The 21,885-nt window shown below is 38.4% G+C and overlaps 1 protein-coding gene, 1 long non-coding RNA gene and 2 pseudogenes across 4 annotated transcripts; 2 read left to right on the plus strand and 2 right to left on the minus strand.

Moving 5' to 3' along the window:
- Positions 1 to 1,333: 1,333 nt before the first annotated feature.
- LOC137741523 (cytochrome P450 704C1-like) lies at positions 1,334 to 4,046 on the minus strand (annotated as a pseudogene). Its single transcript, XR_015953494.1, has 5 exons — positions 3,415 to 4,046; positions 3,071 to 3,284; positions 2,664 to 2,960; positions 1,858 to 2,582; positions 1,334 to 1,763 (listed from the first exon to the last, which is right to left on the minus strand). The product of XR_015953494.1 is annotated as a cytochrome P450 704C1-like (transcript).
- A 3,555-nt stretch (positions 4,047 to 7,601) lies between these two features.
- On the plus strand, positions 7,602 to 10,336 carry LOC148692723 (uncharacterized). The gene is made up of 2 exons (XR_015953080.1): positions 7,602 to 8,232; positions 9,307 to 10,336. It is a non-coding gene; the product is annotated as an uncharacterized LOC148692723 (long non-coding RNA).
- Positions 10,337 to 12,842: 2,506 nt separating this feature from the next.
- LOC137742446 (non-specific phospholipase C1) lies at positions 12,843 to 16,093 on the minus strand. The gene is made up of 3 exons (XM_068482311.2): positions 14,671 to 16,093; positions 13,742 to 13,918; positions 12,843 to 13,644 (listed from the first exon to the last, which is right to left on the minus strand). The coding sequence occupies exons 1-3, from the start codon at positions 15,767 to 15,769 to the stop codon at positions 13,322 to 13,324; spliced, it is 1,599 nt and encodes a 532-aa protein (XP_068338412.1). The 5' UTR covers positions 15,770 to 16,093; the 3' UTR covers positions 12,843 to 13,321.
- A 3,442-nt stretch (positions 16,094 to 19,535) lies between these two features.
- On the plus strand, positions 19,536 to 21,851 carry LOC137741982 (uncharacterized; annotated as a pseudogene). The gene is made up of 3 exons (XR_015953465.1): positions 19,536 to 19,806; positions 19,875 to 20,172; positions 20,534 to 21,851. The product of XR_015953465.1 is annotated as an uncharacterized LOC137741982 (transcript).
- Positions 21,852 to 21,885: the final 34 nt, after the last annotated feature.

Here is a 21,885-nt window from a genome sequence, read left to right on the forward strand (position 1 = left end):
GACAAGGACCTTCTCTGTTGTTTTCACACTCTATATTTTGGTGCGAAATCGTATGAGATCTTTTCCTTACCGGCGGGATAGGCGATTATATACTTTTTCTTCCCAAGTCTCTGTCGTTGGATCTAATTTCATCCAACGGCTGGGAGAGTTTCACATAAGTAGCCGTTGGGTGTGCAAAATAGTCACGTGGTTAGGGATTCAAAAGAATTTGAACTATCCTACAGTGGATGGGAAAAGTATATCTATAATTTCACCCGCGTTGTTGTTCGCGGGCGCCACCGCCATCCCGCCACTGGAAGTCGGAATAATTGTGCTCAGATACTATGTCTGCTACAGAATACGGATTCAAACTATCATTCATGTCTCTTAATGTCAGTTTGGGGCTGCTTTTGTGGCCTAGCTTCTGCTTTTCAAAAAAGTTTTGGGTTCCATTTGGTTAAACTCCCAGCTTCTGCTTTTTTTGAAAATCGTGCATTCGAAGCAAGTGCAAAGGAACACTGGGATTCAGTGAGGTCCGACTCCTACTGGTGGAAAGTAAGATGGCTTCTGCATTCGATATATGATCTTGTGTGGGTAGGAGGCGGACATATTTGGAAAGCACGATGATGGTGAAGATCAAAAAGTGCTTGAATTGGTATAGGTTACAATTTTGCTTGACTAGAAAAATTAAGGGGTGTGATATCCACACACCCTAGTTTACTTCTCACACACCTTTTGAATTTTCGGTCATCGAATTGAATGAATTGAAGAAGATCAACGGACAGAAATTATCAAGGGGTGTGTGAGAAGTAAAATAAGGTGTGTGGATAGCACACCCCAAAATTAATCTTTGGCGACTATTGAACGCCTAGCAATAAGAAAAGCAATTGCTTGACTTGAGTGAGAAGGGCCTCCCGCTCCACAAACACCAAGTGTGCCCACACTAGAAAATAATCGTGCGGACAACATTGGTATTTAACTGTTTAAACAAACTTGACTTACTCGGCCTCACTGGCATGTTCTTAGGGCATCTCCAATGGGGGTTGAACTTTAAATTGAGATGGGAAAATCATGTTTACATTCTGTTTTATATTTCCGGAAAAAGTCATACTCCAATGAGAGGGATGTAATTTGAGCTCCTATTTAATTTTCTTTCTTTGATTAGTGGGACCTACCACCACCACCAACAACAACAACGACAAAGTCTTTTCCCACTAAGTGGGATCGACTATATAAATCCTAGAATGCCACCAAAAGATGTAAAAAAAATTGTAAATTTAGGTTTTTGTTTATATTTTCTGTCGAAGATGAATAATTTACGTTTCTTCATTGAATAGTTTTGGCAAAGGAAAAATGTAATATAGATGGTAAGTAACTCTATTTACTCCTTATTTTGCCATTGTAGATGCTCTTAGAAAACTAAATACTTCAGATTTACATACACCATTTTTCTCTTTCTTGCACACTTACGGGTGGATGCATGAAGAGACCCCTTCTTAAGAACTAAAGCAACAACTGAGATACAATAAGAGATTGATACATTCAATGATATAGCATACATAGTAGCGTTCAAGCGCTATCTATGGTCGGTCATGGATGTGTCCCTATCTGAGAGAGGCATGGACATGAAGGCCCCCATCAATGTTGAGGGTGATCTTGGTCGTGTAACGGGCTACTTTCTTCTCTTCTTTCAATTTGAATATGAAGTTCCCCAAAAGCACAGCAAAAAATGTCAACATCTGTCGACGAGCAAAGTCCTTCCCTAAACAAATCCTTGGACCCGCCTGTTTATGTAAATCACAAATTAAATTTCTTCAGTTCTTTTTTTTTAGTAAATAGATAAATAAAATGTGGCATATCTCAACGTTATTTTCTTACCCCGAAGGCTATAAATTTGAAAGGACTCTCTTCTTGGAAAACGCCATTTTCATCGAGCCATCTCTTTGGCCGAAATTGATGTGCATCATCACCCCATAGATATTTCATCCTCCCCATGCTATAAGCATTGTATGCCACCATATCACCTTTTCTTACACTAAATCCGTCTGGCCAAGTGTAATCAGATGAACAGATTTTCGAATTCTATGTCAACGGTGAAAATGTCATGATATAAAATTGTTATTAATTAAAAAGTAACAAACGATAATCCATGGAGTATTTCTGGCCTTAAAAATTAAATCAATCAAAAGAAATTTAAGCGAGAGAAATAAATGGGAGCGCACAGAAACAATTTCCCTTGCAATATGCACGAATTAGATTTAGTTAAGATGTTAGCCAAATTACCAGTGGAATTGCAGGGTAGAGCCTCTGTGTCTCGGTCAAAGCTGCAAAGAGATACTGCATTTTATTAAGGGCTTCTTCATTAAGACTATCTCCAAGTTCAACAAAGCTTGAATCGTCCTTCAGATTTGCCGCTTCTCGAACTTCCTTTGCAACCTTTTCTTGCATATGAGGGTGCTTGCAGAGCATATAAATAACCCACGTAAGAGTGCTCGCTGTGTGTCTTTGCCGGCAAGAATGAGATTCAAAATCAAGTCTCTCAAGTATTTTGGATCATTCCCTCTCACTTCCAAAAGCCTTGAAATCATGTCTCCGTTCTTTAACTGTCACTCATCCACATTAATCATATATATTAAGATACTAAACTAGTCAGTAATTAATGGAATGGAAGGTAATTAACTCACTGCAGGTAGCTCATCTTCTAATGAATTATGGGCTGTTTCAATCTTTCTGTTGATTAATTTATAAATAAATTGACCCAACAGTTTAATATCATTCTGCAACACTGCTTCTGATCCAATGTTTAAGAACCGTTTGATCTTCCAGGAGAAATCAACGAAAGGATACAGGGTAAGTTTGTTTGCTTCATCGAAAGCATGGGAAAACCGGGTGCCTTCTTCATTTGTCCCATACATGGTATCTACTTCAATTCCAAGCAGAATCTTGAGGATTGTATCTAACCCCGCTTTCATAAACAAATCCTTCCCAGAAAAGAAAAATATATAAAAAAGCTGCAAGATCCAATTATCTGCGGAAGAAATAAAATGGCAATTCTATCTATGTGAATATCGAAGCATTATTGAAAACTTACTTGGATCTCTATTACTTGGCCGCAGGTTGCCGCTTTAGAAATTATCCCTGCAAGTTGCTGCATTGGTTTTGAAAACTCCATTGCTGAAGTCTTTTACTACTTTGGTTGATATTTCATAGCTAGATAACTTCCTTTGATGTATCCATTTTTCGCCATCCACAGTGAAGATCCCATCGCCCAAAATATCTGTCAAAATGTGGTAGTTGTACAACCCCTGCATCAGGTCAAGTTAGTTAATTAGTAGCATAAAATTATCGTGTGAGACAAAGTAAGTACGACCATTTGATAAAAACACACAGTTTTGAAATTTTCCAATAGCATGATTTTTGAAAAAACATACGTACCCTGCCATAATTTGCGATGTTGGTTTTGAGAATGTATTCGAGATTTGCAGGATCTTCCGTGATAACGTAATTTACGAACAAGTTGAGCCGTCTGAAAGTTTTGTGTTTGTATGCAAAGTCAGTGATAAAATCGTGCAGCCTGTGGAAGTTGACGAGGGTGTGTAAGAAGGTTGTGACAACAGGATGGTATCCCTTTGTCTTCTCAGAACGTTGCAATCTTTTCCTAGCATGGGATCTGATCGCAAGTATAGCTGAAACTACCAGAGCTAAACTTATTGCTAAGGGAGTGGAAAGAAAATCCATGACACTGGGGGGTATCGGTGAACACTGGTGAAGCTACAGCAGGATAAGGACACGTGGCCGCTACTCCGCTCGGTGGAAATCGCCACTAAGACTGAGGATTCTGCGCCTTTGATCTTTCGAATCTACTGGAATCTGAGTTTACTTCTAGTTTGCAGCACTGCGAAGATGCTGCTGCGTTTTTTGAAGGTTTGCTGCTGCCCTTCAACAATATGCCGCCGGTCGGTTCGAGAAAGTTAAAACTTTGACGGAGAAAACGAGAGAGCTAGAGAGACTGAGAGACCGAGAGACTGAGAGAGAGAGAGAGAGCTAGAAAGGAAAAGAGAGAGCGCTGAAACCTAGACGGAGAGAACCAAGTGAAAAAAAAGAGAGACGGATGATGATGTGGAGAGACAGTCTTACCCAAAACACTTTTTTTCTTTTTTAACGGCGATATTATCTGATATTATCTACATTTCTTACTTATAAATAAAAATGAATATCATTATATTATAGTTCTAAATAGCTCGTTTTTCTCTTATTTGTATAACCGTATATCTATAATAAGATAAAAGTTAGTAAGCGAGAAGTCCAGTATTACGGTATATTGATATTCATGTTCATTTATAAGTAAGAAGTTTTATGTTGGATTATTACCAAATACAAATTTGAACTATATTATTGTAATAAGTCTATTGAGAGGCTTAGATAATATGATAAAAAATAAATAAATAAACCTTGTCTCCATGGCACAAAAATACATGCACATGAGTTTTTGCCACGCCCTTGCCTTGTCAAGATCGCAACCTTGCTTTCTAGTTAGTTTCTTTTACAATAATTCTAACTTTACTCCCATGTAATATCGTGATTTTTAAATTTTTATATATCAATTTTATTTTAATTTTATATCAGTGTCATACTTAAAATGAAAATTGTGAAACACTTTCACTAATAGAACTTCAATAAGAGTTGTTTTATTGACACAGTATCAAATGTTGATTATACTCCACACAAAATTTTAGTATTAATAAACTTATTTATCCTAACAAAAATCACTATTTAAATTTGAATTATTTTTTAAAATAACGTCTACTTTCCAAACACACCCCACAAATCCGTCGTTTACACAATTCAAAAAGAATTTGGTATGTTGAAATGACTGTGATATTCAGCATTACATGATCAAGCATGAAGGACTTGCATGTAGAATATTATAGGTGAAACTTTGACGGTTCAGATAGTCAACCCAATCCTATTTCAACATTCGTAATTTGGGTTTGAGTTGGGTTTGGGTTCATGCAAATTTATTCGGATTCAAGTTTAAATTAGGTTCGGACTTACTCGAGTTGTGTTCGGGTTTGTCCAATTTTATCAAATTCAATTTTATAACACATTATTTTATAGATTAAATCTCAAATTTGAACCAAATAATGCAAAACTATTTAGAATTTAATTTTACACATCACCATTCATATAAAAAAAATCAAACCAAATAATGTGAGACACATTTTTCAAGTTTCAACCATAAAAAGTTGAAATTAAATGACAAGATAATACTAATGTTTTAACCAAAAGAAACGTAAAAGCAACATTATAATTCATTTTCAAATGAAAAGCAAACAACAAACTTCACGTATAGCTTTCCCAAACTTGTATCTAACTCATATAATATGAAGTGGGATGAGTAATATGTGCATGAGCAATTTGGGCTAAAAACCGGGTTGGGTTTGGGTTGATATGAACAGGCAAAGCATCAACCCAACCCAACCCAACAAATAATCAGGTTGAGATCGGGTTGTGTATGCAGGTTTTTACTTCATTCTTACAAGCTCAATCAAGTTTGATATTGGGTTAGACCAGTGACAGAGCCAGGATTTTATGCAAGGAGGGGCCTCACATAAATATTTTTTTACAAGAAAGTATAATACATGCTTGGAGTTGTGAGCTAATTAAATTTTTGGAGGAACTAAATGTTTTTTTCATGTTAAAATTAACCTTCCAATATCAAGTCAATATAGAGAGTAGTTAATCAAAATTAAAGAGAATTAAAAGAAGTTAACCTTCCAATATCAAGTCAATGAAACATGCTAGGGAGATCATGCTTTTTAAGCATATTGTTAGTAAAAAGTTAAAGAGAATAGAGAAATTTACAAACCTTAATATTGTTTTGGTTGGAAATTTGGGACAAATATATATGAAATTTCAAAGGAAGGAAGAAAAGCTCAAAGTTTATTATTCTTTTGGTTGACAATGTAAAAGAATATATATATATATATATATATATTTATATTTATATTTATAAAACTAAACTAGACTTTAGATTTTAAGAGTTATTGAATAAGAGTTAAATTTAGTTTTAGAATAAGTGCAGTTGGGTGAAAAGAAAAAAAAGACCTCTTATTTTAAGTATTGGTGAATAGAATTTAAGAGTTTTGTGTAAACTAAAATATATATATATATATATAATACTAAGTTTATAAAAAATAAAATAAATATATAATACTAAATATTTAGAAAGGCTTAAAGAGTGAGTGAAAGTAGGCCTAGGCCTATGCTAGACATATAGTGCCTCCACCCATGGGTTAGGCATGGGCGGATTATGGTTACCCAGTCTGAGTTACAGCCCTATAGAATATGCATATAATTTGAAATTATTTTACCTTTTATTTTGGGAATTGAATGTTATTAGTACTTCAAAATTCTTATTTTGATCCCTAAAATTCTATATTTAAAAAAGAAAAATACACTTTTTTTAGAGTCAGTAATAGTTCTCTGTATTTTTTCCAAACTGTGGAATTATCCTCTCTTGCTCTTTAATTCTCAGATTTTTTCCAGGCAATTAGAAAACCTAATACCCAAAATTTCACAAAAATCTAAAACCCATTGACAAATCCCACTTCGCTTAGCATCACAATGCTTGTATTGTTCCCCTACAACCCCGTTTTCATAGTTAGGTTGCTCTTATTTCACTAACCTCTACTATGGGAATCACTTTTGCTTGAAGGATTAAAAAAAAAAAAAGGGCAAATAAAATATTTCTGAACATTTGCTTTCGTATTAAAGACAAATAAGAGTTCCTGAAGACCACTTCATGAAGACGACGAATATGATGTTTATTTGGCATTGAACATAATGATGTTAGTATTAGGTAGAGTGTGGAGTGAAATGGTAGTTTTGACAAACATTATGATGTTAGTGTTTTGACAAACACTTATTTATTTAATTAGTGTTTTTATTGCAAAGGGTGTTTTTAATAACTGAAATGGTAGTTTTAATTCCCACTAAATTTCCAACCTATCACTCAACACTGAATGGATTTAGGTAGGAATTGAATGGTAGGAACTGAATGGATTTGTACTGTGTTTCTGTACATTGAGTACGGGGACATGGGATTAGGATTAGGGATGTGATATTCACACATCGTTTTTTACTTATCCCATATTTTTTAAGTTTTTAGTCATCAGATCAGATGAATTGAGGAAGATCAACAGACATAAATTAACAAGGGGTGTGTGTGAGAAGTAAAAAAGGGTGTGTGAATAGCACACCCCTTAGGATTAAACTCGAAACTTCTTTATGAGGATCCAGATGATTAATTAATTGTGTTTGTTTATCGTACATCGTGCGATTAGAAATTATTTTAATTTTTTTATATTTTAAATTAAATATAAATAGTACATAATGAAAACTGATTGTATGATGTACAATGAATGGACACGATAAATTGATCTTCCAGATCCCCGCAAAGAGGATCCTCATCCAAGAACATGGAAATGGAATGACCGAAATATCCCATGTGACACACATGTGAATTCAAACTCGTCGGCAAGTTTTACGGGTTGTGTCGTTTCTCTCTTTTTCTTTTTGTCAATCAAACCCCTCAATATAGTCACCCTAAAATAATTTTTTTTATATACCTTAGTTGAGACCGTGCCTCCCTCTCTCTTTAGAAAAAAAAACATAATTTTTGAAAGCCTTCTCGGCGTCAACCCCTTGCTTCGGCTAGGGGTCAATGGCAACCCAGTGCCCACCTGTTCTCACCTTCTTCCCTTTTCCCCTTTCTTCTTCTCTATCTTCCATATCTCCCTGTTTTTGGTTCTCACCTTTTCCTCCAACTCCCCTAGTTTTTTCCTTCTTCAAACCACCATGGTTGGTGATTTAGATTTTCATTTTATGCATTTTGATTTCGGATGTTTTCATTCTGAGCATTTTGTGTCTTAGGTTGACCTGAGCTTGGTCTCAGTTTTCCTTGAGTTTATCTCAAATCTGCTTTTTATGCCTTGTTCCTCTCCAAACATCACTCATCACCGTGGATCTTCAACCATCTACCCTTGTTGCTCGTGGCGTCTCCTCCAGAGGCGCACTTTGGTGGTTCGTAGCATTTAAAGTGCATTTTGCACTATTTTGTAGGATTATGGGAACGCTCTTAGCGCGGATAGCTTGCCTAGCCCCATTTTCCGTTCATCCTTTTAGTTCTTTGGCCCTTCTTCTGGGTGGTGGCGACGGATCTGCAGTGGTGGTGTGGCTATTTTGATGGAGGTGATTGCTTTACATTTACATGTCTAGTTTTTCCGTTTGTTTTCTATTATAGAATTGGGCTTTTGCTTGGCCATTTTGGACTCTCTTTTAGAGTTGTCATTACCTTGTAATAGCTTTCTCTTTTTATGAAATTTATTTTGACTAACCAAAAAATAAAAAATAAAATAAAATAAAGCCCATCAATACAATACATAATGAAATCTACATGTGGTTGAATATCTTAATGGAGAGAGTGTTAGTTTTTCGTTCATGTGTTCCAAGTTTGAAATTCTCTAAATTATTGTAATAGTTTCGAATCCTCACCTTCCCCTTAATAATAATAAATTAAAAAAAAGGGCACATTATGAAATAATATCAATTAGCAAGTGGCCCTTTACCCTGCCACAGTAATAGAAAGGTGTTGAGTCCTTGCATGACGGCATGGGTTCAAATCTCGTCGGTGGCTAATCTAACAAAATATATCGTTTGACAAAAAACAAAAAACATCTATTAGAACATATAAACTAAGAAAACGTCTTATATTACAATAAAAATTCACACCAAACACATTACATAGCGGGAAATTTTATTTGAACCCAGTTATCTTATTTCTACACCTAACTAACAAGTTTTATCTACCAAACTTCCAAGTTTACACTTAAATAAATAAGAATAAGAAAATAAACATTGGTGTTTTTTATCTATACACCCCATAACTCCAAAACTAGTACACCAGTGCACTCCTCCATTATTTCCGACAACCCACCCAAATAACAGCAAAATATTCTCTCAAGTTCATCAACGAGTCAGCTTGCTAGAAACCCTTATCAGCCCTTATTTATAATTTCAGCGTAGGTTTTCGGCTATATGTTTGCTTGTTTGAACCATTATCTAGGAGTTGGCAACTTGCATAAATTATTAAAACTAACAAGTCAGCTTGCATAAATTATTAAGGCTTCCATGTCAGTTAGTTTCTATTTAGAAGCGATAGCAACAAGGGTAAGAAGTTTTCTTCTAAATAGACAAAGCCTTTGTCGCCATCTCTTCTAAATAGACGACACTAACTGACATGGAAGCTTTTTTCTCTAATTGCAGGACTTTGTTTCATGTCCAACAAATTGGTAAGAAGTTTTCTTCACTCAAATTATAGATGAGGGCCACTAGGGGTTTCATGCAACAAGGGTTTCTAGCAAGCTTACTTGTCGATGAACTCAGGAGAATATTTTGTTGTTATTTAGGTGTGTTTTGCTGGAAATAATGGAGGAGTGCATATGTGTGCCATTTTTTTGAGTTATTGGGTGTAGAGATAAAATCACCAATGTTTATTTTCTTTTATTTTCTTATTCTTATTTATTTAAAGGCAAACTTGAAAGTTTAGTACATAATTTTTTTTAATTGGGTGTAGAAATAAGATGGCTGGGTCCAATTAAAATTTCTCTTACACAGCGTCCAATCATACTACAAAAGAAAGCATACATACCAAATAAGTAACTGATTTGTTAGTTACTCCAATCATACTACAAAAGAAAGCATACATACCAAATAAGTAACTGATTTGTTAGTTAGTACCGTCGAGGTTTAAAAAAAAAAAAATGATTTGTTATTTGATTTTCAAACAGAAGAAAGAAGTCAAAGTATTTTTATGAACATAGCGTGTCGTTATCGTGTTTTGCAAATGAATACTAAAAGCTACATTAGGGTTTCCAACATTAGTACTTAAAAGTCCATATGAATTCTATGAACAATGCGTGCTCGGCACCATCAAACATGGACTGTCTGCAAGTTCTTCATCATCAATGCTTGAATCATCTTTCACATTCGTTGCTTCTCCAACTTCGTTTGCAACCTTTACGGCAGTCAGAGAGGGATTTTGGTTCTAATATTGAAGGAAACTCAACAAATTAATGAAAGTGTCGTTTGCTTCCTTCTTCCTTGTGGGCACTTTCCTGCCGGTTTTACTTGCGGAGCAATCAAGCTATATAAATCCGAATCACTGTGACTACCGCTAAATGAACGAAGAGTTGGATTTCTAAACGGATTCATCGTGCAGGATTGCTGAATATATAGTCTTGTAGTTTGTTCCATATGCCGGAGAAAGATAGAGACAGCGAGACAGATTTTTACAGTTCGCCTGCACACGTTTTCCCCGAGTTCAATTCCGCATTCTCAAACGTACTTGTATAAAAGAAAAAACAACCATGTTGGTTGGGACTTAAGAAGTGGTGTCCATCCACTTGAAAAGGATTAAGGATTCTTTTGGAATCGAATTCAATGGGTCCCTCGTGATTACCCAGAGTAGAACTAAGGGTGTGTTTACTAATCCGTAATCAAATTGAGAGGAATTGGATTGAGGAGGAATTGAAATGAGGTGGAATCAGAATCAGATTCCTGTTGAAGTTGTTTACTAAAAATGTCTGGAATCGGAGTAGAAATGATGTTGAATCCATATAAGTTGTTTACTAATTCAGTTCAATCAGAATGAAAACTAGGTTGATAACTAAAATATCCTTAATTTATAATAGACAAATTTTAATTTTTTTAAAACAATTTCACACTAGTTTATGTGTTTTAAAGAGTTAAAACTCAACAGAAATTTTGGAACCTCTACGGTTCCACCAGAACCCTCTAAACTAAACTTTCCCTCTGCATCCTCCTCAATTTGTTTCTCCGATCATTCCCAAACACCAACTCCTGCTGCTCCTGACGCGTCAACCTCCCTCCAGAACCCTCTAAACTAAACTCTCCCCCTGCATCCTCCTCAATTTGTTTCTCCGATCATTCCCAAACACCAACTCCTGCTGCTCTTGTCGTGTCAACCTCCCTCTGCATCTCTCTCTCTCTCTCTCTCTCTCTCTCTCCCCCCCTTCCCTCCCTCCCTCCCTCCATTCGGGTTTGGATCTGGGTTTTTTGGGTAGAACTTTTGGGGTGGGTTGGTGAAGGGTATTGGCACTTTGGCAGTCTGGGAGGTGCTGCAGTGGTATGTGTTGGTTCAAGGATGGGGATGGGTGCACTTTGGGTAGTTAAATCGCTAAAGGCAGATGGAAGGGGTTAAATCTAAAAGGCAGTTTCGGTCGAAAATTTTGATTCTGGATGTTGGCTTTCACGCGGAATTCAAATACCTCATCCAAGTCAGTAATTTAATTTCGGGAATATCAGGAGTTTGATTCTTGATTTTGGGTGGAGCCCACTAATATTTTGCATTCCTAAAATTTGGTAAACGGAAGAATCACCCACAGAAGATTCCCTTTGTTCTACTTCCATTCCGTATGCGTAAACACGCCTTAATAGGTTGAAATGCCAGGATTGGGACCCACTACCAGAGTTGGGGCGATGAGTTGACAGTTGATGAAGTAGATCCAGCCCAAGCTTACCCTGCATTTGCAGGATTCTAATCTCAATGGTCTTAATGTAAATGTACAAAAAAAAGGGACAATACTTGGGTACTCACTAGGAGAAAATTGAATCCGCTTCGGACCTTAGTGTCAGGAGCCTAGGGATCAAATCATCCAGACCGCTGATTGGTGTGTAAAGAAATCAGAGCCGTTGGTTTTGTGTGGTGGGCCAGGAAAATGAGTTAATGGGGATCGTTGGTTTGAATTTGTGTAGCCCAGATGATTTGATTCCTAGGCTCTGGACACTAAAGTTTGGAGCGGATCCAATTCCCACTAGGAGTACCCAATTTACTGACTTAATAATGTGGTCCACTGAGAATAGCCAACCTCTCTTCTCTAATACTGCCCCAAACATTGGTTATCTTTGTAACCAAACATCAATCATCTTCCTCACCCTCAAGCTTTGTTTTCTCCATGCACCCCAACAACAACCCCATCAAAAAGGACTAGAGTGGGATCGATATCTAAAAGGACTAGGTGGAGTTGCCGTCAAAGAGACGGTTGACGTTGGATTCGTCAGCGAACAGAGGGGTTGAGGTAGTTGAGGTCACCGGAGGAAAGATGGGTGGAGTTAGGGTTGTTGGGGAAAGAAGGGATTGGGGCGAGCTTGCCGATGAAGAGAGGGTTTGGGGGTGGGCTCGTCGATGAAGAGAATGATTGTGGTGGGCTCGCCTAGAAACTGAAGGATTTAGGGTTGGTCTCGCTGAAGAAGAGAGGTGTTGTTCTCATCGAGGAACAGAAAGACAAAGTCGCCGGAGAAGAGAGGGAGTTGTTTGCACAGGAAGAAGATGGTGTTTGTTTGGTTACGAAGATAGTAAAAGTTTTGAGTGAAATTTGATCCAACGACTAAAGTTATTATAACTTTTAAAGTGGACCCTTATTTGTAGCCGTTTGATCAAATTTCAATGGTCTGGATCTCCGAACTTGGTGAATTAGGAGAAAGGAATCCGGAGAGGATCCCTTTCCAGTGGAAAATGATCATCGTCGGATCCTTTTCTTGGGGATCCCGTGATTATGACTGTTCATTGTACATCATACGGTCAGAAATCATTTTAAATTTTAAATTTTAAATTAAATATAAATAGAACTTAACGAAAACTAGCTGCATGATGTACGATGAAATGTCATGACCACGAGATCACCCGGATCCCCAGAAAAAGGATCCTCGCCGGATCCTTTTTCTCAATGAGTACCAAAGTATTGTTCCAAAAAAAAAAAAAGAAATTGACTAAAATAACATTGAAACGCTAAACCATAACATTCATTTATAAATGGTGGTACAAACAACAACAGTTTAATTACTTACAAGTAATCATTTGAAATACCAATAGGGAATATAGACGAAAATACCTCGGAGGTCCTCTGGCTCATATTTAAAGGTTGATGCTATCTACACATCCATTTTTACTTTTCATACATCCGTATTAATTTCTGTCATTTAATCTTCTTCAATTCATTCTAATTGACGGAAGGCTGGTGCTATCTACACACCCATTTTTACTTTTCATACATCTATGTTAATTTCTGTCATTTAATCTTCTTCAATTCATTCGATTTGACGGTCGATAATTAAAAAGGATGAGAGGTTTTGATTAGTTGTGGAGGGCTCCCGCGCCACTGTCGTGCAGTTTAATTACTTATTATGACTATAATCTGTACTATATACATCATATGGTGTCTACTCCTATTTAAAGCTGCCATTTTTTTTTTATGGATAATCACTGAGATTCTAGGTAGGAGCTATGACCTTGTGCGTTAACTCGGCTGGTGAGGGCAGGTCTCATTGTAACAATTGCAGACTCGTTCGCTCCGGCTTTTAGAGCAGCTCTTCCGGCTTCCAGGAACCTCTCGACTGCATCCTCTGCGTAACTGTTGGCTTCACGCACTGTCATGGTTTTGCCGATATCAGGGTAGGTTTTGAGGACATGATCGCCATTGAGCTGGGATGCAAGCTGGATCAGCTCGACTTGGAATTCTGAGAGGCTCGAATCTTCTCTGGGTCCGCCTGGCCTCAGTGACTTTGTCACCTCTGGAAGAGTTTCTGTAACACAGAAATGGATGACAATTAGCATTCAGAACGGAAAATGCAAGGGCGTTAATCAGAGTGGAAAAATATAATCAGAAGGATTTGTGCAAACCTGGACAGTCATGACGAGGAGTACTGCGGAGGGTAAAATAATTCTCGAAAGTACCAGCCCATGCATCTCTCTTTGTGAGGAAGTTCGACTTCAAATTGAACAGCTTCTTTACAGTGGCAGGGATAGAAGAATGCTCAAATTGGGAATGTGGCGTCGGCCCTGTTGGCTCATGGATCACTGCACCAAAAATACCAAAAGTCAATAGATAAGCAAAAGGCCCGAACTTAAAATCTCATAGAAACATAAACAAGTACATGCCGCATCAAGCAAGCCAACTAGCTACTGTCTAGCAGTACTTCCCTTTCTATAAGGTTGAAAGAGTTCCCGCCTTCGAATCCTCTCTCCCCATTGATCGACAAATGATAACAAATCATGATCTCACAACATAGAGAGGAAGGAAGGGAAAACAATATCCAACGACATGGTTCTTCATGCAAAGTTATGTTGTCCGAACATTCGGGACAGGCTGAGGACAGTGAATATAAGATTAAAGAAATGATATCGATACAAAGCTTAAGCTTGATCATCCTAATGAGGGTTTTCACTGACTTGAAATGCATAGAATGCGATTCCAGAAATATCATGACCCAATTCTCACAGCTTGGACAAATAAACCATCGGAATAAATGTCCCTGTTGGTGGCTCACACCTAAACAAGGACAACTTTGTGACACCGAAGAACACTGTCTTCAAATTGAACCCTCCCCATAACAATGTGCATTGACGTTAAACTGTGAGGTAGACAAAAACCAATACACCAGTGTAATGGACACTCAGACCTTAATTATTCAATTAATCTAAAACATCATAATCTACCAATGTCGAATAAATTACAGTTATTTAACTGTAACACTATTCATTAATCAGCAATTTGCACTCAATCAAAATAAATAAAAACCACTGAAAAAACCGAGAAGCGGAGAACTCACCGGCACCCTTTTCGACCCATGGCGAGACGAGTATGGTCGGCACCCGCACACCCAACCGGTCAAACCGGAAATAATACGGTTCGTTCCCCTCCATCCCATCCGGGCTCGGCACGTCTGAAACCGGCGTCGGCACGTGGTCGTAAAACCCGCCGTGCTCATCGTAAGTAATCAGCAATGCCATTTCTTTCCACTGCGGGCTCGCCCTCAGCGTCTCGTACACCTCCTTCACGAACCTCTGCCCGCGCGCCACGTCATGCGACGGGTGGTCGTCGTTGGCGGGAAGCTCCTTGACGTCGAAGTACCTCTGCTCGATCACCGCGTAATTCGGCAGCTTCCCGAGCCGAGCGTGCCGCTTGAAAGTCAGCGCGTAGCTGTGGAATTTCGTCACATGCTTCAGTTTCCTCAGGCTCTTGAAGAAGAGCGTGGCGGGGATGTTCTGGTAATATATGCCAAAGTCGAGGTCATTTTCGTCCAGAGAGTCGAAGATCGTTTTCTGAGGGAAGCCGTGGATGAGGTCCTTGCGGACGTTGCTCATGGCGCCGTGTGACGTGGCCGAGTGGACGTAGAACCGGTTCGGCTGAGTTGACGCCGGTACGGACGCGAACCACCGATCGAACACCGCGAACTCGTTAGCCAACTCGGTGTAGACCGGGAGGACTTCAGGCTTAAACCCGCTCATCACCGTTCTCGCCATCCCCTCGCCCATACTCTCCGCCTGCTGAGCGAACCCGTTCATCGGAGCCGGGTTCTCCGAGCTCTCGTTCGACCCGAATATCTGTTCTCGAATCGCCTGAAACGAGTGGCCTGGGTCGGAGTCGACGAAGAAGGCGTCGCTGGAGACGCGGACTCGGGGCGAGCCGGGTTCCGAGACGGAAATCGGGTTCGATTCGTTCCCGTTCAAGCCGTCGATATCGGGTCGGGTCGCCTTAAGCCAGCCGAAGATGTGGTCAAAGGAGCGGTTTTCCATGACCACGACGACCACCGTTTTAATGGGTCCCTTGATTTTGGGGGTTTTGCGTGCCGCGATGAATTGGGTGGAGACCAACAAGAGGTGGAAGAAAAAGAGAGCCCAGGTGATGCGTTTTCGCCGGAAAGCCATCGCCGGGGACTGGAACTTGGAGAACCCGGTAAAACCCACAGAGATAAAGCGAAAGGCTGCGGCTTTGAAGTGTAAATTGTATGTATTTGTAGAGGAAAATGGTGGGAAAAGGTATATGCTTTGAGGATAAACCACCTTTCGAGTCGTTTTCTTCTGAATCCAACACCTCAGAGAAAGATAAGATAGCGATCGTCGAGAAACACTTTGTCTGAGACTAGTCTTGGGAAGACACTACTCTGGGGGAGTTGTGAAATGGGACATTTTTTTTCTGAGATGGAGTTGGAAACACGTAAGGCCATAAAGCATAAAGGAAGAACTGAGTTAGGGCCAAGTGGCTTTTCGAGAAGCAGAATTTTAAACTTCCGAAGACATCTTTCATCAATTTTTGACCGTCAATCAAATAAATCGGAACAAATTAAATAACAAAAATTAATGAGAACAAACTTAAAATTAAGTGTGCGAATAATACTAACCTATCTTAATACAAAGAAAATAAATATAGTATTTGCCTATATTTCTTCGCTTATTTTATGTCTCTCGTTTGGATATCGAACGCTTTAAAATATCTGTCGTTAGTAAGATGAGCTAAGGTTTGTTCTTTACTGGTTAAATATTGCGGTTGTATTGAAATACTCGTCATCACAAACTATGTAAATTAATTAAGTATAAGGCCACTTGTAACATAAATAACATAAATATTATATATCCGTGACGTGCTATTCATTCTTATTGGAACAAATGTAGAAGAAATTAAGGACGACTGCGCCGTTGATGCATGTGAGTTAGTCCAACATTTTGTTTTGCATACGAATGTCTGGATACGATACCTTTCACACACTACGTGCAGGGACGATACCGGAGATTTGTATGAATGAGGGCATTTTCAAATAACAAAGTCACAATTAAAAAATTCAAGAATTTATTGAACAAAACACTATATATTAATCTATAAAGTTTTTCATACAACATATTACAATATTCATCGACACGTTTTCATGTTTTAAAAGTGTTGTATGACAACATTATTACAATATCTCTATTTGTAAAAATAACCAAGTTATTATTAATTCATTGATCTCTAAATTAGAAAGCTAAATTCTAAATTGTAATGCTAAAAACGAATTAATGAAGTAAAGTCAAAATACCTTGTGAAATAAAATTTTTGAGTTGAATTTTGATATTAATTGAACTCTAACTGTCTATATACTCTAAATTCAATTGAGTTTTAGTAGAATGAAGGAGGAGGAAAAACTTGGAGAAGATGAGGACAATAATTGTTTTGCCGTGGTGGGATGAGTTTTGTCAGGATTAGTAACCCAGGGTTTGGAAAACGAGGAGGCGTAGTTTTTTTTTTTTTTTTTTTAGCAAATGATATTATCTACACTAAAAAAGAGGTGGACTTAGCCTCACAACTGAGATGCGCAATTATATTAACTTTTAATTAAATTTTCAAGGTCATTGGGGATGAAAAACAGTAAATTTAGGTTAGTTGTAGTTTAATTAGATTGGAATGCAAACTATACATATTTTTTTTTGGTAAATCTAGGCTTACACTAGCTCCGTCCTTGAGTAGGTGGGCAAAATTTGAATTTTACATGCAAGAGTCTCGCTAATTGTGTGAGAGGTGTCGCATACAGATAGTATAAACCGAATAAAAAATTAGAGAAAAAAATTAAATTAAGTAATAACTAATCAATTACACACATCTGACCCCGTCCTTAGCATTGACCTTAAAGTGAATCTAGAATGTTTCACACGCTGAAGGTGGTTGATATAGTTGGCACATATTGTCAAAACTTCAAATCTACCAAAATAATGAAAAGGACCCAAAGGCCAAAGGTCTGTATTTACTTGAGTACCACATTTATAATATCATATTTGGAATATAAAAAATTCGCATTTTTGCTCTCTACCCTCGAGCTGTAGTACTGCTCAACCCTACTTATTATCATTTGATGAATTCAATTTTGAGATTTTCGTCTATCAACCACACATATCTCAAAATTTAAACTAATCCGACAAAACATGAAAATCCTATTGAAATTTCGGAAGTGTTCCTCCCCTTGATTTCGGACCTCTATTGATTTGGTTAATTATTTCAATCTGTTTGTGTTCGGACACTGACATGTTCGGTTTCCAGGTATAGCATTTTGCATTAAACATAGAAACCCAACAGAACAAATCAGGATATCTTAGATGAGTGCGAAAGGGGTACCAACCGTTCGTATGGATATATGTCAACAGGTTTAGGCCACCCTCAACAGGCTTACTTCCATTAGCCTTATTGCCACCCATATTATCCGGTAATTTTACTGGAGAACCTGCAGGTACAAGAATGAGGCTGAAAGAGTTGAAAACCAAGAAAAGAAAGCCTCAAGAGATGTCGTGGTTTCGTATAACTCAAAGAAAATGTTTCATGTTGGTTTAAGCTGATGGGCTGAAAAATATGCGATTGTTTGGAGACAATCACAAAGGGTGTCGCTGGTTGTTTCTGGACAGAAGATGGTGGTGGATCCTGGGGAATGGGAGCATAACCACCAAACAAGATCCATAATTCACCCACTTCCGGATCACCAACGAACTTTCCATCCTCTGCAGCACTTTAGCAATCAACAATTGTATGGCTTTGTTAAAGAAAAACTAGGCCAGCCTACAGTTGCCACCGCGCATTGTTTTCCCGATGCTTGTTCTCTTTGATGTGTTGAACAAGAACCACCTCCAAGGCCTTAGCTCTTTCTTGTATGCTAGAGTTGCACCCACTAAAGAGGAAAACTTTTGATGCAGTATCAAGTACGAATGCGTCATTGTGGTTTAGTGATGACGGAGAAAAGGGAACCTGGTTGACGATATAAATTCTGATGAGAGGTCTCGAAGAAACAATAAATTCTGATGAGAGGTCTCGAAGAAACAACGGCAGTAAATGCAAAAGAGAAAAAAAGAACCTTACTTCTTTAACGTGAACAACACAGTCCCCTTTGCAAGCTAACAAGCTGATTTTATATGTTTCACTATTTAAGTGCTCTTGTTGTGATGTATTTATATGCTCCTTCAATGGGGATAATGCAGGGTTTGAAGTACGATAAAAACTAGTGTGTTTCATGGCCTTGAAGCTCCCTATATTTTCGGGGTGTATTCAATTGAAATTTTAAGGGCTTTTCGTCTGACATTCACAGTGTATTCAATCAAGATTTTGAGATAATTTATTAAAATCTTTAGAAATCCGGGTGTATTTAATTCGAGGGAATTGGAAAGATTTCGTGGTGTATTTAAGCATCGCCAAATCTTATCTCTTTTCATGAGATTTCAAGGGAATTCCATCAAAATCTTATATGAAATCTCTACAAATCAATTAAACTCCATAAAATCCATGAATTCATAAATTTTATTAAAATTTTCAAATTCACAATGGAAGGACACTCCCTTCAAGTTGATGGAACCAGATCCTCTCCGGACCCAAAGGAACCGAGCCCAAGGATCAATTGATCCGGGCCATTGAAATTTGTTCCAACGACAATAATTATTATAACTTTTAAAGGAACATTTGTTTGTAGCCGTTTAATCAACTTTTAATGGTCCGGATCATTTGATGGGTGAACTCAGTTTTTTTGAGTCTGGAGGGATCCGGTTCCCAAGTTGATTGAAAAATCGGCTAACTGTAAAGGGCCTTGTTGGGCTAGTTCAAGCTCAATATGAAACTGCACGCATAATGGGCCGAGAGTCCAAGCTCAATAAGACCTCGTTCAGATTTCCCCCGTCTTCAGCAATCCAAAACTACATAGAAGTAGAACAGTGTTCTGCAAAATTTAGGTTTAAGGTCAGGACCCTGAGAGAAAGAAAGCAGAAAATCTTGGCGGAATCAGAACGATGAACCCGCTAACCCTAGTGAAACGCATTCAGAACATCAATTCCAGAGAAGCCCAATTAGGGATTTCAGAGGAGGCTTCGTGGCACGCCAAGTACAAAGACTCCGCCTACGTCTACGTCGGTGGCGTTCCCTTCGATCTCACCGAAGGCGATCTCCTCGCCGTTTTCGCACAGTAAGCACTAATTCCCCTTCAGTTAGTTCCAAATTTTCTAAATTTGTTGACGTTCGATTCGGTTTCAGATACGGAGAGATCGTGGATGTGAATCTTGTTCGCGATAAGGCGACTGGGAAATCCAAGGGGTTTGCGTTTGTGGCGTACGAGGACCAGAGGAGCACTATTCTTGCTGTGGATAATTTGAACGGAGCTCAAATTTTGGGGCGGACAATTAGGGTTGATCATGTGACTAAGTACAAGAAGAAGGAGGAGGAAGATGAAGAGGAGGCGCAGCGGAAGAGGGAGGAGCGGGGTGTTTGCCGGGCTTTCCAGAAAGGCGAATGCACTCGTGGAGATTCGTGCAAGTTTTCGCATAATGAGCAAGTAAGTTATACATTATCTGATTGATTCAGTTTTCCGCTGACTGCACATTGATTCTTACACTGTTCTGATTGATTCAGTTTTCTGCCAACTGCACATTGATTCTTACACTGTTACTTGGCTTTTGGGTGAATAAGTATAATTGGTAATGTAGTTTGATTGTTATTTATTGCAATGAAAAGGAGGTTGGTTTCTGTGTGCTACTTAAGTTTGAGATGTTTTAAAGATGTTTGAAGTTGAGTCGTTGATCTGAGTTTATGCACTGAATCGTTTATGTTAGTTGTAAAGGTCTGCGTTTTATATAAAATCAATGAATATCTCTATGTATAAGTGCTTATGTGTGCTTTTTTCTGTTTGTATCCAGAGAGCTGCAAACACAGGTTGGGGTGAAAAAGACCCAAAATGGGGGCGTGACAGTTATGAGGGCCCAAAAAGGGGTGATAAAAGATCTAGCTTCATTCCGCCAAATCGTGTTCCAGGGCCAAAAGTTCAGGAAGAGTTCAGATCAGGGGATAGAGATTTGGACTACAGAGGAAAGGGCAACGGGAGGGACTTCGAAAGTCACCCCAAGCGAAGTGATGGGAGGGAGCAAAAGAGACTGGGTAGACAGGGAGGTGATGATGAAAAGTTTAAACCTAGATCAAGAGATCATGATAGGGAGGAAGAAAATAGATCAAGAAGACGGAGTGTGGATGATGAATCGGGGCCCAATTCAAGAGAACATTATGGTAGGAGAGAAGAACAGAGATCGAGAAGGCACAATGATGATGAGTTTCAGCCAAAGTCAAGAGAAGATTATGATAGAAAGAAAGATAAAAGACCCCGAAGGTGTGGTGATGATGAGGAACTTGAGCCAAAGCTGAATTCTAGAGAAGATCATGATAGGAGGGGAGATGATAGAAGGGAAAATAAGAAACTGAGAAGGCATAGTGATGATGGTGAATTTGAGCTCAAATCTAAAGAAGATCGTGGTAGGAGGGAAGATGATAGTAGGGAAGATAAGGAACTGAGAAGGCATGCTGGTGATGCTGATTTTGATCCAAAATCTAGAGACAATCATGATAGGATGGATGAAAAGAGATTGAGAAGGCACAGTGGTTATGAAAATCGTCCGAAGTCCAGAGAAGATTATGATAGGAGGGAAGAACAGAGGTAATGCCGATGAATTTGATCTGAAGTCGAGAGCAGGCCAGGATAAGAGGGAAGGAGAGAGACAGAAGGGATGAAGATGCTGAGGTTCAGCCAAAGTCTAGAGAAGGTCGTCGTATGTGTGAAAAGGGAGACTGAGTAGATGGGTGTGATGATAATCTAGGCCAAGATCAAAAGTTAGATCATTGAAAAGAAGGGAAGAGAAGAATACAAGTACCACAAAGGAAGGACCAGAATCCTATATGGAAAAATATTGATACAAGAGGGGACACATTAATGAACTAATGGGTAACACCCATCACAAAAAGAGAAATAATGATTTAAATCAAATATGGTGCTCTTTCCATCTTTGGCATCCCTTGTGTGCAATAAGATCACTCCTGTTAAGCAATGTGAGACTTGTTTCTTTTTTCTTGTGTAAGCTAATATCCTAACTATGTTTCCATTGATTTGTTGTGTTTGTTTTTTCTATTAGGTTTTTGTTGGTGTTTCTCTTGGATGAGATTTAATTGATATATGCATTTGACCAGCAATGTTGTAACTGTGCATAAAATCATTTCTTGATTT

Source organism: Pyrus communis, chromosome 11 (genome assembly GCF_041283825.1).
Source record: "Pyrus communis isolate YQ-2024b chromosome 11, ASM4128382v1, whole genome shotgun sequence".
NCBI lineage: Eukaryota > Viridiplantae > Streptophyta > Magnoliopsida > Rosales > Rosaceae > Pyrus > Pyrus communis.